General features: G+C 38.9%; 1 protein-coding gene across 3 annotated transcripts in view; it reads right to left on the reverse strand.

Moving 5' to 3' along the window:
* Positions 1-3,032: 3,032 nt before the first annotated feature.
* CPXM2 (carboxypeptidase X, M14 family member 2) overlaps positions 3,033-16,708 on the reverse strand; it is a 92,907-nt gene continuing 79,231 nt past the window's right edge. For all 3 annotated transcript variants that reach the window (XM_044445711.1, XM_044445712.1, XM_044445709.1), the window contains 3 exons: positions 13,329-13,468; positions 10,676-10,775; positions 3,033-6,258 (listed from right to left, as the gene is read on the reverse strand). In XM_044445711.1, the coding sequence (XP_044301646.1) occupies positions 5,987-6,258; positions 10,676-10,775; positions 13,329-13,468 (512 nt within the window). In that variant the 3' untranslated portion in view covers positions 3,033-5,986. The remainder of the gene's footprint in view (positions 6,259-10,675; positions 10,776-13,328; positions 13,469-16,708) is intronic.

Below are 16,708 nucleotides of genomic sequence, written 5' to 3' on the forward strand. Positions count from 1 at the left end.
ATCTGAATGTTTTGTGGATTACCTGTGGACTTCGTATTAACTGATTCTTTTCTAAATGAGTAATAACACAGGCAATCTGCTCCACACTAAGGTTTCAGCAGCTCCTGCTTTCCATGGGACCTTGTGGCACCTGCTTACCAGGACTCTGGAAACCATGATGCTGTGTTTGAACAACCAGGGAAACTATGGTAAAACATGGAAACCACAGAACAGGTTGTTGTTTCCTATCATGGTTTCTAGAAACCAGATGTACTATGCTGAAGCATCACTCCATCACTCATCAGCACCACTCGTTTGGACAGACAGCATGGTAAACCATCTTGTGCATGGATGGCTCCATTGTGGCTTTTCATGTTGTGTGAACCACCCAGTAAATACCTTGAACTGTCATGCTGTCCTGGGAAAAGGAGGTGAATGGTCAGGACCATAATGGAGTAGCAGGAAAGAGTGGCTGGGCTTGTGAGGCCTAACTCAAGGACATCACTGTTTATGGTGGCAGTGAAAAGGGCAAGTTCCATGCTCGGGGTTATTAGAAATCAGATAGAAAATGAAACTAGAAAATGAAACTTTGAGTACTGTAATGTTGTTACAGAAATCTGCTGCACATCTGTTTGGCATAATTATATGTATAACGCCAGTCACACCCATGGAAAAAAGTACATATGAACACTGAAAACAAATCAAAATGAGTAATCAAAATAATCAAGGTGTTGAAACATGACATGTACAAAACAAGAAACACATAACAAGCAACCCAACACATTAAAGCATGTGTGCATGAAAGCAAGGGAGGTTTCTACAGTCTCATATGGCTGCTATGCTAGTAAATAGCTTGCTGGTTACCCCATACTGGCATTTTGCTGGACAATGAGAAATGCACTGTGTGCCCCCACAGTGACTCTGAATAGAAAACTAAGATAGATTTGCTTTGTATAGTTGTAGGGAAAGAGGGCAAAATGTATTTTAGTGAGTCAGGAAACAGGATATGCCGTGGTGGTTTCTTGTGCAGGCTGGTCTGTCATGTTGCTAGAACCCTGTTGTGGTATTTCGGCATGTTTAGCTTCTAAAAATCACAATAAGGATCAATTATTTGCTTTATGGCTTACACACTTCACCATGGTTTCTTGAGTTATCCAAACCCGGCATTGACATTTCCAGGTAGCTGGTGTGCAGCTGCCACAGAGCCTAGAAAGACTAGCAGCTGCTGGAACCATTCCAGCCACCGAGTATGGGATTAAAATTTAGTTATGGTGGTTGATGGGAAACATGCCAAAAGTGGGAGGACTTGAGTAAGGAGGGTGGAAACCATGTGATTGTCTGTCAGGCATGTCCAGGCAAAAACCATGCACTGTAGAAACCATACAGGGTTGCTTTTCATGACATGTGAACTCAGACAATGAATATGCGTTTCAGTGAAGAGCCTTGAAAGCTTACACCGTATTGTTGATTCCAAATGTTCTGTTTTTTTCTAATCAATGGATCACATCTTTGGTATCTACTTCTGCGGATCTTAGAATCCATCGTGTTCAACAAAAGCATTTGTTTTGCATTTATTGGACACACTGTCTGTTTAATAAGGAATCATCAATTTCAGCTGATTGCTAGTAGTGGAATACAACTAATGCTTCCTTTAAAAATATGTTTTGGCAATTTCCAGTAATTGCTTCCATCTAGGAGCACAGATCAATTTTGTACTGGGGCAGTCTTTAATATTCACTGATACATCTTCTCTTTTAAATTACTAACTGACTTTGTGGAAATTAACAAATGGTCAGTGTGAATGGATTCTCTGTGCCTTTTCAGCTAAAAGACTGATATTACAACACTGGAAGATAAAGATGCACCTCCTGCAATGCAATATATTGAGGACCTTACAACTCTTTTGATGTATGAACAGATGCCAACTTCAATGGATGCTTAATTGGATATTTGCTCTGAAGACTATATATTTTCTCGAGGCCTATATATAATTGTTAGAAATTTATGCATTTAATATAAATCCATATATGAATATTTTTTAAAGGAAATAGTTTCAAAATAAATAATTTTAGAAGCCAGGTGCTCAGGGGCACTGCACTGGGGATCCTTTCCCAGGTGCCATTGGAGGCACCTGTCGGGGCTGCACTTGGGACCCCTTTTGTATGATGTTTTCAAAGACACAGACACACACAGTTTCATTGACTACAATGGATGCATTTTCTTGTGGGGTAGGTTGGTAATTTGGATGAAAATGGAAGGGGGAAAGTTAAATCATCCCTCCTAAAGTACCACATTCCCATACTGAACCAAAGTCACACATGCTAGTAGAAAGCAGAGGGAGAAAAATCATACAAAGATCAGGTACATGTAATTAAAGGAAGTTTTAGTTAGGCTTGAGGAGTCAAACTTGCCCCAAGCTGACAAATTAAACAAATGTGAGAGCTAATAGCGTTAAGGTGCAATCTTATGCATGTTTAGGGAGAAAAAATACAACTCTCAATATGCCCCAGCTGTAGGCCTTTTCTCTCTCTAAACATAAGTAGGATTGCACCTTCATAGAAACAAGCCAAAGTAGATTAAACGGAGTATAGAAAAATCTGATTCATACACTGCTCTCATAAATACCTTACGACATACCTAGAGCGACTCTAGCCAATAATGCATCCTGACAAATGCTAGTCAGCTCAGGTGATGAAGCATGCCCAAATGAGAACAAATCTTTGGACACTTAGACTTCTTGACTCACAGCTGCAGCACTGCAAGATTGTATTAAATGTGATGGATTCACTGCCTCTGGGTGCAATTATATTGCTCAGAAACTGCCTTGCTATGTCAAAGCAAACGAAACAATTGGATTCCAACTTGCAGTCTTTTCAAAGCAAATTTAAATGCCAGACATTATATTGTGCTGACAAAAGGACTGTTCTCCAAGCCGAGGGTCCTCAGAAGTGAGATTTGTTTATCAGCAATATCACATTATTCTGATAGGATTTTGCTTAAAACAAAAGTAAAACCCTTGTTTGCCCAGAGGTTGGTGTTCTGTTTCAGAGGCTTGAAAGTCTGTGCATTAGGCCATATATATGCAGTGTTTACACATGAGTGATCTGTGTTCCTGGCTGCTGCATTTGGCTATCCAATGCAGAATGACTAGAAGCCAACATGTGCATGGACCTAAGGACCTTTTAGCATGATACTGGTCATGTGGTATGCTGGGAGTAGTAATTAAGGTTAGGCTGAAATTCCCACTGTTTTGTGAAAATGTTCTCCTCCTGAGAAAATAGGAACACATTTTCCACTGAATGTAGGGGTGAGTTAAATTTGCCGAGCAGACGGTTGCCACTAACCTTGCTTAAACTCATGAAGTGGCTGAAGGTTTTTCATTTAAGCCCTTGATTTTAGGCCAGTAAGTATTTTTCACATGTCTGTCTTCCCATTCAATTCTTTCAATGTCATGCCAAGGAAGGTAACTCTCTTGCATAGTATATTCAAAGTTCTGCCCCGCTCAAAACTGTGGGAAAAATGCATTGGAATGCAGAACTATGAAAAGTTGAAAAAGGGCTACAGACATCGTTCATTTGGGGGGGAGTATTTTATGTTGATACACAGAACTACTCTCTATTCATAGTCAGCTAAGAACTTCATTTTGATTGGCAGGTGGATCAAAAAAGTTTGATACTGGGGCATTCCATTCCATGGGGAGCATGATTTTTCAAAGGGAGAAGTCTATTGGCAGATAACAGAGGAGGGGGCCTTTCCAGGCAAAAAGGCTGCAGCAGAGACAGAAACTCTGCTGTATATAACATGGTGATTCCAGGGATTCCAGGAATGATGGGAACCCGATTTCTCCAAGCAGGACGGTACTGTCAATTATGAGATCATGAATGCTTAACTAGACAAGCATTTGAAAGTAGGTAGGCCCATAACACTGTGGCACAGCACCCAGTTTTCATGCAAAATTCCAGTCCCTGGCATCTCTAGTTAAAAGGACCAGGTGACAGACAACAGACCATGTGAAAGAACTGGAGATCCACTTCCAGACAGGTGAAGGGAATCTTGAGCTTCATTGGCAAATACTCTTACCTAGTATAAGGCATTTTCCTTACACCAAGAATCTATGAAAGGAGTAATCATTCATCCCTATTTCTTTCAATCCAAAGGGAACACCAGATTTGAAATATGTGTACACTTGCCATGCTGGATGTGGTATATCAGTGTCATGATGCTCTATGTATGTGCGTGTTTATACGCACTTACTTGGATATATGACTATAAATGCTATAATGCAAAGATCTACTCAAACATCTTGTGGCTTCTGCTTGTTATGGATGATTTGCTAATAAGTGCTAATAAACTATATAGAAGAACCATGTGGCATTTCCCATATCTATATCCTACCTGAAATATGTTTATTGCTTTAGTTTTGAATGCTACTTTTTTGATCTTCCCCTATCCTACATGTTTCATGAGGTGACAGCATGTAAGGAACCCACTGTAAGTAGAACTCATAATGGTTTTAGTAAGCATAGTGTATTCAAAACCACCCATGAAGGTCTTGCTATCATATAGTCTGTATAACATAACTGGCTTATTTTTTGAGGTAAGAAAAGAATAATGGCATTGGCACTGAATGACAAAGCAGGACTCAACCCCAAAATGGGGTTCAAATCTTAGCATCAAGGCTTAAGCTGAAGAACTGACCAAAGCAGACCTCACAAGTTGGCCTCCTTTCTGAAAACGTAAAAGATATTGTAAGTTTATTTACTGGTATACGTATACTGCATGCATCATTTACAGTGTCCAAAGTATTTCAGAGGCATGGTCTTGTTGTAATCCTTATATGAATCCTGTAAGATGAGTAAATATCATTATTCTCATATTGTGAATGGGGGAACTGAGCCAAAGACCACCTAATGATTAGGGGCAGAGGTGAGATAAACAGGGGCTTCCTGATCCCATAGTTCAGTCACAGCCTCCGTGCTTCATCAGTTCTCTTGCCTACCATCATATAACTATAAATAACTGTGCCTTTCATGATTTAACTAGCCCTGCTACCATTTATGGGAAGAGGATAATCCCAGTACTGTGAGCCTTGAAGAATATGACAGCATATGGACCGTTTTCCATCAGCATAAGACCTCTGCTTTTGCACTAATTTGGTGACTCTGGCAGCATTAAGTACATTGAACTGTATAATAGAAACATAATGATAATGGTCTAAACAAATAGACATTAGCAGTGAACAATGCATTCATTAAACAGCTGACATAGTGATGATTGGTGGTGGCCGAGAGGTGATGGTCACTGTTGACCTTTGAACCTTTAAGTCCACCAAACTGTTGCTCTAATGACAACATATTTAAATCAGTTCCAGACTGACGCTGAGGTGATATCTGAAAAAAAAATCAAGAGAACCCATTCATCTAAGTGTTTTAATTTTTTGTGACAAAGTGACCCAACTTTAGTTGCTTTTTACTTTTTCACGCCTCTCTTGCTTCCTGTTGCATTTGTCTGGAAACCATTGCCCCAAAAGAGGTGCTGGATGAAACAGGCATCTGGTATCTTGGACAGAATCCAAATCCTCTTCCTAAGCCCAAAGTTTTACATTCATATATTTAGCATTAAATCCTGAAATCTCATTTGCAGCCCCCAAACCTAATCCTGGAAGTCTCAGCATCTTTAATTCAGCAATTTCAAATGCAGTATATTATCTGATATTGTACCTGTATGGAACATTGTCTTCTCAGCACCTGGGCATATAAAGTTTTCCTCTGGGTCAGAGGATACAGGTGCCATATGCACTTGCTACTTTGTGGGACTTATTTAGAGATTGATTTGTTCCAATATTTTCAGAAGAGTATATAAAGTATTGAGCTGTGGACTGCCAAAGTAATTCTTCAGTACAAGATCCCTAATGAAAATATTGTTAGAAAGGGGATATGGAAAGTATCCCCTATATATACATTCCCTACTATCTCAGTGTAGGCGCAGAACGTGATAGCCTAATTTGTTACACTGTAGAAAGTGGTCTATACTGCTGGCGTCTCTGCCTTGCTCGCTGCCTGCGTCGTCGGAGTGACAGGCTAATGGGCTGCTTTCCAAATTTCTCCATGATCTCTTTGATCCGGGCCAGGTTGGTTTTGCTGATTGTGAAGTCACACCGGGTTGCACCCATATCATACCCCACAGCACAGTTTTTGGTGGAAGCTGTATAGCCTTCTGCTTTTGCAGTGACTACATATTCTCCTGGGTTTAGAAGGCGCCAATAACCTCCATCGCTTGCTGTTGAAGAATTGAAGAAGAATAAATATTAAAATACATTTGCCTTAATTTCCATCCTTCTTTTAATATCCGAGCACTTATCTTCCTTGCATGATAGATTATTGTTCTAGGAATGGGCTTTGGGGATTGGTATATGAATTAATTATCTTCCAGACTTCCTGGAACTGTTGCACCCATGCTTTTCATGTGTGGCATAATTGTATGTTTTATTCGTACAGGCTTACTTTACCAAACAGTCTCATATTCTCCCTTCCCCAAGAGATGGGAAGTCCAAGCAACCTTCAGAAATAATTTCATTTGACAGAAAGTACAGCAGAAACTTTGAATACCTTTGTAATAGTCTAACTGTCTGAAAATGTGCAGGCTAAACAAGCATTTGAGGAATGCAGATGCTAACATGCAAGCCATACTATATTGACAGGAACATGGTTTTCGCAAAACCAATCTTCAAGCTGCGGTATAATGTTTTCCCCCCTCTATCTTCTTTTGTCAGACTATTTTGAGCCCACATCTTGCACAAAAGAATGTAATTAAATTCTTGGTGTTAGAATGGCCACCAGTCTCTACCAGGAGCATTTCAGAGTTCAGTCAAAGCACCAACTGATATCTAGACCAATGAGAAAGATTCAAACTAAACACAGCCGGGCCTAAGTTCAAATGGGATATGTATAAATATGGAAATTTTTCACCTACCCATTTAGTGTGCGGCATAATCATATGTTCTTTTCTTACATATACATATTCACAGGCTCCCCTCAATGTGAAAGCAGCAAAATAATGTTGTGTTTATCTTTGTGGTGAATATTGCCATGTAAATATGCACGTTTGTACAGGTTGCTTCCAGTTCAGAATATAAACCTAACTTTGTATGGGTAAGCCTACCTTTAGCACAACTGATCATTGATAATGATTCCTTCCCTACTCCAGTATAATAATAATAATAATAATAATAATAATAATAATAATAATAATAATAATTTGCAAAAATAAGAAGAATGCTTATTTTTGGAAAATGTACACACACATCCCTAAATCAACAGAAGAATGTGTGCATATCAGAGATGCACACAACTGATGCACACATTTGGAAAAATACATGCAAAAAGAACAAGCAAAGATCACAATCTGGAATAAGCTTCAAACCAGAATTTGAAGAATTGCAGTAAGCTCGTGTTTTGCTTGCATGCTCATCCCTAACTCTGTCTGAACAAGGATACCAAGGAAAGGTTCAAAGATCTGCTCTGCATTGGCTCTGAACACAGATAAGTGTCAAAATATTGAAGTAAGAACACCACAGTGTGACTGACACTACATTAGAAAAGTGTTGCTAAAATTCGTAAGGGAAATATAGAACAAGGACCCATATGACATGCTCAAAAAAAAAAAAAAAATCACATAACAGTTTACTGTGTTTTTGTTCTACCCTACCCGTTCATGGCAATGATTTTTTCTGCCTGGAAAACTGAAGTGTCAGCCTAATCTATAAACCCATTAATGTGGAGTGCTTGGTTTCAGGTCCATTGATTTCACTGAGATTCAACTGGCTCAAATCTAAGTACTCCAGTTTTACTGTGGTTTAGGCTACAAATTAGCTTTAACCTGTTGTAGGTCACAAAAATACACACATGCACACAGGGTGGGGGTTTGGGGAATTAAACAAATATTTTGCAGATCCAACAGATCAGTATAAATGAGTTTTACCAACTCTGAGCTATGCTGTACAAAGAGACTATTGCAATGGAATTATTAAATATGCAAGAATCATTCCTCCTGATTTTTCTGAACATATAATGCTGAATCTGGAGGGTCTGTTGTCATCATGACTTCTTGCACCAGCAAGGGTTATCTAAAACTTTGGAAATATATGCAAATGAGTTGCTTCATAGGTAATTTTTATTCCTGCATCTTCTGCTCTCAGCAGCAGCATGCAGGACACTTCCAAATGAAAATTACCTGCACTTGATTTTGAATGATTAACAACATACTGAATTTAAGTTGTGAATATTTGTTTGTTCATTACATTTATATTCCTTCTTTTCCTGCAAGCAGCCAAAGACAGTATCTATGATTCCATTTTATCATCACCACAACAACCCTTGTGAGGTGACTTGGCCCAAGGTCACCAAGTGAGCTTCATGGCTGAGCAGGGAACTGAAGGCTATGTAAAAACATGAATGCAGTAGCTGCCACAGGGTCAGCCATTGTCGCACTAACACAAAATGAAACACTGCTATTATTTGTTTTTCCCATAGGAATGCTATGATAAAAGGACATTTGACGTGAAATAAAATAAAATGCAATTTGATCAGCATTGGGGTGGCTGTGCTGCAGTTTCCTCCAAGTCATGCCAGGTCCTGTTTTGGGGGAAATGTACTATACGTTACAAAGTAAGTCTGGTTGCATCACAGTGGCATCAGCAAAAACAAACAAAAAGCTCTAACTCTAGTCAGAAATCGATGCAACCCGCCCACCTCCATGTGATCAACGAAGAGCTCAAAGAAAACCTTTCTCAGCAATGATCCTGAAACATCTTGCCAAGCTATACTTTGCTTTGGTTGCATGATAAACAAATATATTAAAGCACACTAAGCCAACAAATCAGTATTCCAATATTCCACTCTATTCTTTCTGCAGATTTACCATCAAAACCTACTTTCTTAAGAAAACTATACTGGGAACACACCAAACATTTGATATGTGGCGCACAGACTGGTTGTTGTTACCGCGTTAAAACTGGAGGCACCAGTCAAATGGCAGAAATCCCCACCCCTCCAACTCCTGGTCTAGTTCTGCAGTAGTAGTCAAGCCCAGAATGCGCTGACTAGTTTTTATTGTGAGCAGCAATTGGTACTTCCCTTTCCCCAGACTGTACAGAAGTTTCTCATTATATATTGTTCCATATCCACCAGGATTCCCAAGCAATGAAAATAAAGCAAGAAAACAGAATCAAAATACAAAATTAAAATATTTTAAAGCTGAATATAAAATAAACTGCAGCTGGTCAATCAAAGCAGACTTGTTTGGTTTGATAATATCTGATGGACTGCACCGTTCCCACTACCATGTTATAGAGATACCAGATCTCTCAATGCTAAGCTCATGACATCTTTCACTGGGAAAACTGTAATCCTCACCTCCACCATGCCAGGACTGCATGGGAATGAGGGAAAAGATTGCCTCACATCTGTATTATCTTCTTATTTTACTAGTATATTGGATTGTCTCAAACTTTGCTACTCATATCACATACGATAGGAAATCTGGCAAGTTCATTCCTTATTTTTTTCCTACTTATTGGGCTGAAAATAAAAGACAGAACATTGAATGATTCCAAAATACCCATTAAACTGTTAGTTGGTTGGAAAACATTCTTAGGATTGAAAAGTAGTATATAATACACATGAACACATGTAAACACACAAGGTTGCCGTGATGGGGGTATATGTCAGTTTTACTATTAGAAGCCTGTTTATCCCCTCAACACAATGGCTTGAAGTGCCTGATCCTGCCTAATCTTGGACGCTAAGCAGGGTCGGGCTGGGCTGAAATCTGAAGAGGTGACGTAAGTCCTGCACTGGGCCAGGCGGCTGGACCTGATGGCTTGCTAGGCCCCTTCTCACTGTATGATTCTATGATACTCAATCAAATGGCAAATCTCTGCTCCCAGTCTTCCCCTATAACAAAAAATGACAACTCTGATTTCAAGACACTAGATAACTGACATGCATAGTTGCTCATACTATTCTGCAGACGGTTACATTACTCCAGTTGTTATGACCATCCCTATTAGTAGTGCTTAAGATTCCTCTCAGTCAATAACTATCTACTTTGCATATTTGAGAAGACTCTGGCAAGCAAATGGAAGACACAAAAAATCACTAGGTAAAGAGTGTCCATAGAAATAATGGGGAACCCAGAGGATTAAGGTATACATTTGAACAACTGTAATTCCTAGCTATACAGCTATGGAGCGCTTAACTTTTTTTTTTCCATTTTTGGTCTTTTGTTTATTGAAAAGGGACTGACCCACAAAATGAAATAAGTCTCAAATACAGGCATTTCCTTTGAGCAGTGCCAGAAGAGATCATAATCTGGAGAGACTTAAATGCTTTGAAGAAGGACTGGCAGTCCTAGACACTATTTCTGGGCTTGGCTGCACCTTATTGGAGTGCTGGCTAGATCAGTCTGAATGATACTTAAGAAGCAGTTAAGGATAGCTGCCCTTAAAGGGTGGAGTTGGTGGTCCTTTGTCACAGACCTTGTGCCTGAGTTCACAGTTCTATGGTCATGATGGGGTGGGTGGGCTCAGACATGTGCCATTCTGTGTTGTGCTGAACCCTTTCCTCTATTTAGCGCAGGATTGACTGTTCCAGTCATCCTCTTACCCTTTCCTTAAATTAGAGAGAAATGCAGTTACCTGTGCGGATATCGTGATTAACGCCTTCTACAGAAATAATGGCATTTGGAATTCCCCTTCCATGGAGATCCCTCACCAAGCCTTTAATTCCCCGGTGTACCTGTCAGTAAAATCACATACACAGATGATCAAATTAGGCAAAGACAGAAAAAGGTAGAGAAAATCCATACCAATCATTATGAATTATATAATTTTGTGGATGAAATATATGTTTTCCCCAGACTGTATAACTGAATTTCTGGCAAAAAAACAAAACAGAATATTTTAGAAACAACAGAGATGTGAACAAACTGAGACCAGGAAGACGTGCCTAAGAATAATACAATTATCTCTGATGCCTAGGAAATACTCCACTATTGGACAGGTCTTTATTACCAGTATCAAGCATCACATGAGCTTTGAGGGGTATGCCAGTTATTATATCCCATTTTCTTTCTTTCTTTTTCATTCAGATTGCCTTGTGACAATTAAATGCTACCGATCTTATTACTATGATATCCATGAAAGCAAATAAATGATTTGAGAATCTTTAATATACTGAGCACTGATTCTTTCCTTATCAAGCAATTACCCCCTTCCCTGAATGCCTTTCCCAAAGCAAAAGCTGTCTAAAAACATGCAAAGAAGGGAAGATGTGAGCCTTGATAAGTCACTCCACCCGCTTGATGCCATGATAGAGAAGATACTGTTCTACTCTTACTCAAAGGTTGGCTTCCCTTTAGCTCTCATATGCTTTGAGCCCCAGCTGTTTTTACAGAGCTATTCTTCATTGTATGCTTCTGCCTGTCTTCTATTTTTGCTTTTAAGATGTTTGTATTTTTGAAGACATTTTATGGCACTTTACAATGTTTTATAAATGGTTGTAAACTTCCCAGAAAGCATCAGCTGTTTGCTGGTATTTTATATATTTATATATATATATATATATATATATATATATATATATGAGTAAAAGCAAGCCAAGAAGGCTTCCTGTTCTACCTACCATCCTGTACCATCAAGTTTCATGTTTATAAGAAGCAATTGCAAGGTTATGCATTTGCACACTAAATTTTAAAACAAGGTATGCAAAGCCCAATGCTGAGGTCACAGGGAAAAACAGGTGCTTCTCAGAGTTTCTAGCAGTCTTGAATATTTCCTCCAAACCTACTTTTGATAGCATAATGAGCACATTTAATGGCCCATATAATATTACACTTAGAAATATGTGCTTGTGGCATTATATCTGAAAATTAGACTTGGGATGCAAATGACAACATGTACATCTATTTTTAAAAAGATGCATTAAGCCTTCTATTAATTCCAAAGTTTAGCCTCATATGTATCTTATTCCTGAAAAAGACCAATCTAATCCTATTCCCATGTTATGGTTCCTTCTGTTTTAAGAAAGAATGATAATCTCTTTTCAAAGCAATAGCCAAAACCCTACACTTTGCAGGAAGTGCCCAACTGGAGTGATTTGAACGGACTGTTCAAAATGTGATCTGCCAAATGTTTGCCCTACATTTCTGAGGTATGGAAGCTTGACCCACATTCTCTTCTCTGGTTTGGCTTATTAAGAGAGCTAAAGGGCATAGAACCATGAAGTGTCTTAAATATGTGCATGTAAACAGAAGCAGTTACTATCTGTATATTTTCTATGAATAACATAAGCTTTGAAATAACAATATTAATATATTTTCAAACTCAGAAGCATAAGAAGATATGAAAATCACTTCTTACAGTTACTTTTGTTACCTAGACTAGTGAGATCCAGATAAAATCACTAAAGCAAAACTTAAATTATTGCTTCTGAGGGTTTTATTATTGTTGTTCAAAAATTATTTTATTTTACATAATGTCCTCTGAGATGCTAACACCCCTTTCCCCTCCTTGCTTGAACTAAAATGCCCTGATTTTAAAAATGATCTAATTGTACTTTTGAAGGTTAGGATTTTCTTTCTCACATGCCAAAACAAAAACCCAAACCCATGATGTTTATAATCTAAACATAGATCATCATTTGAAACTTGCCTAGGAAAGAACCATACAAGAGTGCATGCAACAAACTGAAACATTGACAGCTTTCTTTTCAATATTTTTCTCTCTCTTTCCAATATTTGCACTTTGTGTAGCATTATATATTTGTTTCATTAGATTTATATCCCACCATTTTCTTACAAAGAAATCAAAGTGGCTTACATCCTCCTCCTCCTCCTCCTCCTCCTCCTCCTCTCAGTCTTATCCCCACAACACCAACCCTGAGAGGTAGGTTGGGTTGTGAGTCTGTGCCTGTCACCCAATTGGCTCTATGGTTGACCAGGGACTAGAACCCAGGCGGCCTGAGTCCCAGTCCCAGGCTCTTACCCACCACACCGCACAGGCACTCATGCAGCTGAAATTTTATGAGCAAGAGGGATGTACCTGCGGGCTTGCGGGTGGGAGATCTGCGAGGCTGCGTAAATACAACTAATAAAGCTCGGTGGGGGAGTGCAGCCACTTTGCTTGAGAACCACTCTCCTTTTGCTTGGGAACTGTTTAGCAAGCAGTTTGCCCTCCTTACCTTCCATCCCATTCATCTTGTTAAAGCAGCCAAAGGTGAAATACCCAATCAAAGAAAAGTGCATTAGAAACAGATTCAAACTTGAATAAGCCAAAGTGATGTATTTCCTACCTGCTCCATGAAAACAATCAGGGATTCCCGGTTATTTTCCCACTCTTCAGGTAATTCACTTTCATGAGGATATTTATCACAGCCAACATATATGGATAGTTCAAAGCAGTTTGTATGCAGGTAACTAAAGTCATTTATACCTGTCAATGCAATAAAGATATACATTTTGAGGGGGGATCCGTGCAATAAAAATAAAAGAGGTTTTCTTTAGTCAAGAGTAGACAGAACCATTTTTAACAGTAAAATTGTCCTAATATTTGAGATAAAAAGATGAAAAGATTTTTCGGGAAATGCAAGCATTTTATAATATCAGTAATTTAATTAAAATGAACTCATATACCATTTTGCCACTATGAATATTATTGGAGTGTGAAAATGTATATACATTTTTTTCTTTTCAAACCATGTTATACCGAGTACGAGGGTAATATGCATAAATCCAGTATACAATCCATGCGCATTTAGGAAATCACAGTCCACTTTTCCAGTGTGTTTTTGATCCAGAGCTCAAGAACCCCATTTCCCTGATGAAGCAGACACGCCGCATAACTGCTGAGGAAGAATGTAGCAGCCAGTCTTCCGAAGGACATTTACTGAGAAATGTGTGCATCTTATCTAACAATGGCACTATAAATGTTACACATTTAAGAAAGAAGAATTTATCTCTTAAAATCTAAGATTTCATATTTGCACGGTTTCAGTTTTTCAAGTCTACATGACAGAATCTGAAATTTCCCAAGATATTGACATGTGGGATACAGCTATGCATTATTCTCTCAGGTGTATTATCAAACAAACAAAAACTTAGAGGGCTGCTTTTCCTTCAGGTGGAGAAAAGCACCTTTAGGTGCAGAAATCTGGGGAGAGAAATTATTTATTAAGGAGCTTAACCCTTTCCATAGCTGCAGCTTTTCAACTCCATAGTGCACTAGTTCAAGTGCTGGATGGGGGACCTGGGAGATCTGGCTTCCGTTCCCCACTCAGCCAGAAAGCTCACTGGGTGACTTTAGGCCAGCCACTACCTCTCAGCCCAACCTCCCTCACAGGGTCGTTGTGAGGATGGGATTAAGAAAAGTGGGCATATCTAAGCCACCTTGAGCTCCTTGGAGGAAAAAAGGTGGGTGATAATCGCCCAGACAGCCTTGGATATTGGGCTATATGAAAATGAAATAAGTGCATAAATAAAACAAATAAATCAATAGATTGCTGCCCCCAGCTGATGTCCTAGTTGGGTGGCACATGTCAGGAATCTTATGGTGGTGGAGAGGAACTGTCCAGGTGGATTTGGCACCAAAGAAGGGCAGATGGGAAAGAATTAATTTCCTCTTCACTGCACAGCTTCTCATCTCTGCCTATCACCTCCCAGAGCTGATGTTTGTTGTCACACCTGTATCTTTGTAATATGCACTGTCATCTTTAGTAGAAGGTTTTAAATGCCAGTTCAGTTGCAACTCTCTGCAAGCACTTATGGGAGCCATAAAAGGATAAAACATGCTACAGAGCCAAGAACAAACCTACTGTTCAGATTTACATTCCAGCTACCCCAGAAACTAAAAAATAGCTTTATTTTTTGTGGTTTGTGGAAAATTGAGACTCAGCTGAAACAATATCTGAATTTAGCTCATTCCAGATACAAAATTTTGAAACAAACATCTGGAATTTTAGGCTGGCATTGTGTTTCCCGACATCTGTTCAAATCTTCAGGAACTGGATCAACTTCCAAAATCTTTTTGGAAAGCCAAGCAAGCCAACTACAAAGGTGGCATTTGTTTTCTAAATGACTCTTTGTCACAGCTTAGCAACTGGAGCTTTCTCACTGAAGTGAATCATTGGATCCCGTCACCTGCCCAACAGACGAGAAGCATTCCGTCAAGGAAGATCCTTGGAAAGATTGGCTGCTCCTCTCAGTGCTGGCCGAGGTCCTTATCCCTGCTAGCATGTCTGGAGGTAATATACCCATGACTGCTGAAGGTACCCAAGAGGGCTCTGAGGACTTGCCTGGCCAGAGCTTTAATGGGCCATATATTGTTCCTTAAAAACCTGTGTTGCAGTCATATTTTAAATCTTTTAAAATGGCATCATTTTTAACTGAACACTTTGTCACAGAAAACCTTTGTTTTAATTAAATATAGATAATTGGCATGTCCTCAGGATGTTCATTTTTAACCATTTCTCAAAAAGATACACATATGAGACAATAAGAAAGAGAGACTATGACTAACATACATGTGTTTCTCTCATTATTTCTCCATGTGGCAATATGAATGCTTTGCTCATTAGCAAACTGCATTTCAAATTAAGGTAGGGAGGGGAGTTTTGAACTTACAAACAAATGAATTCTAGCAATGCTTAAATTATTTTATTTTATAATGGTGCAAAATAGAAAAAATGGAAGCAACTAATAAATTTCAGTGAAGAGAATGGGAAAAAAAATCCTATTACCATATAGCAGCAGTCAAGTATTTAATGAGCCCAAAAGTACCTTCTGGATTCTGTGTAGGAGGATTATATAACACAGATGGTAAGCTTCTTAATGGGAAAAGATTAAAATACCAGAGTATTGCCCTCTGCTGCTCCACCGAAGTCTTTACGCATTCCAGTTAAGAGGGACAAACTTTGTTCTGCATATTTTGAGTTAATGTTTTGCCAAAGTTCTACTATGCTCTCAATTTTAGTTGCTTTCTTAGAATGCTCTAATATGGTTGCACTCAGTGATGCATATTGTTACTATGCCTGCTTATCCATACTCATATTCCAACAAATATTATGGGGAAAAAAGATTTCTATCTGCTACTTACATCTGGGACCTGAGTATGATGGGCAGATCCCAGGCTGCAAAAGTCTTTGGTTTCATTACAGAAGGAAAATGCTTTTTTCTCAGTAAGGCTAGGTAAGCACCACTGCACATGGAACTCCACCACATGATACGACTATTTAGTTTTCAAGATTTGCATCAGCTGACAGCTCTGAAGGAACTTTTGCTAAATTAGCATTAATACTCTTGTTTATGAGTTAATTCACCTTAATGAGCAATGTACATACAGCCCATCCTCATTGTATGTAGTAAAATGGGAAAAGAATAACAATTGATTTTTCTATTCAAATGCTCATACAAAATGTCAGTGCATGCTAATGCTGAGCCTTCCTTTGTAAATATTTTCTGTTTGTCAGAGGAGAAGCATTTACACAGGGAAGTATTCAAAAATATACTTGTCAAACCCACAGCCAGAGGTGCATATAGCTCAGTCTACATCTTTGGGACTTTGCTACTGAGAACCGGCTTTGTTAGTATCATTTAGGTAACTGGTCCAGGAACTGGAGTGAATAATTTAACTGAATTCTACTACCTATCCAAGTAAGTTGTCCACTTTGCAGCTGAG

This window comes from Varanus komodoensis, unplaced genomic scaffold, assembly GCF_004798865.1.
Source record: "Varanus komodoensis strain SLA01 unplaced genomic scaffold, ASM479886v1 scaffold49, whole genome shotgun sequence".
NCBI classification, from domain to species: Eukaryota; Metazoa; Chordata; class Lepidosauria; order Squamata; family Varanidae; genus Varanus; species Varanus komodoensis.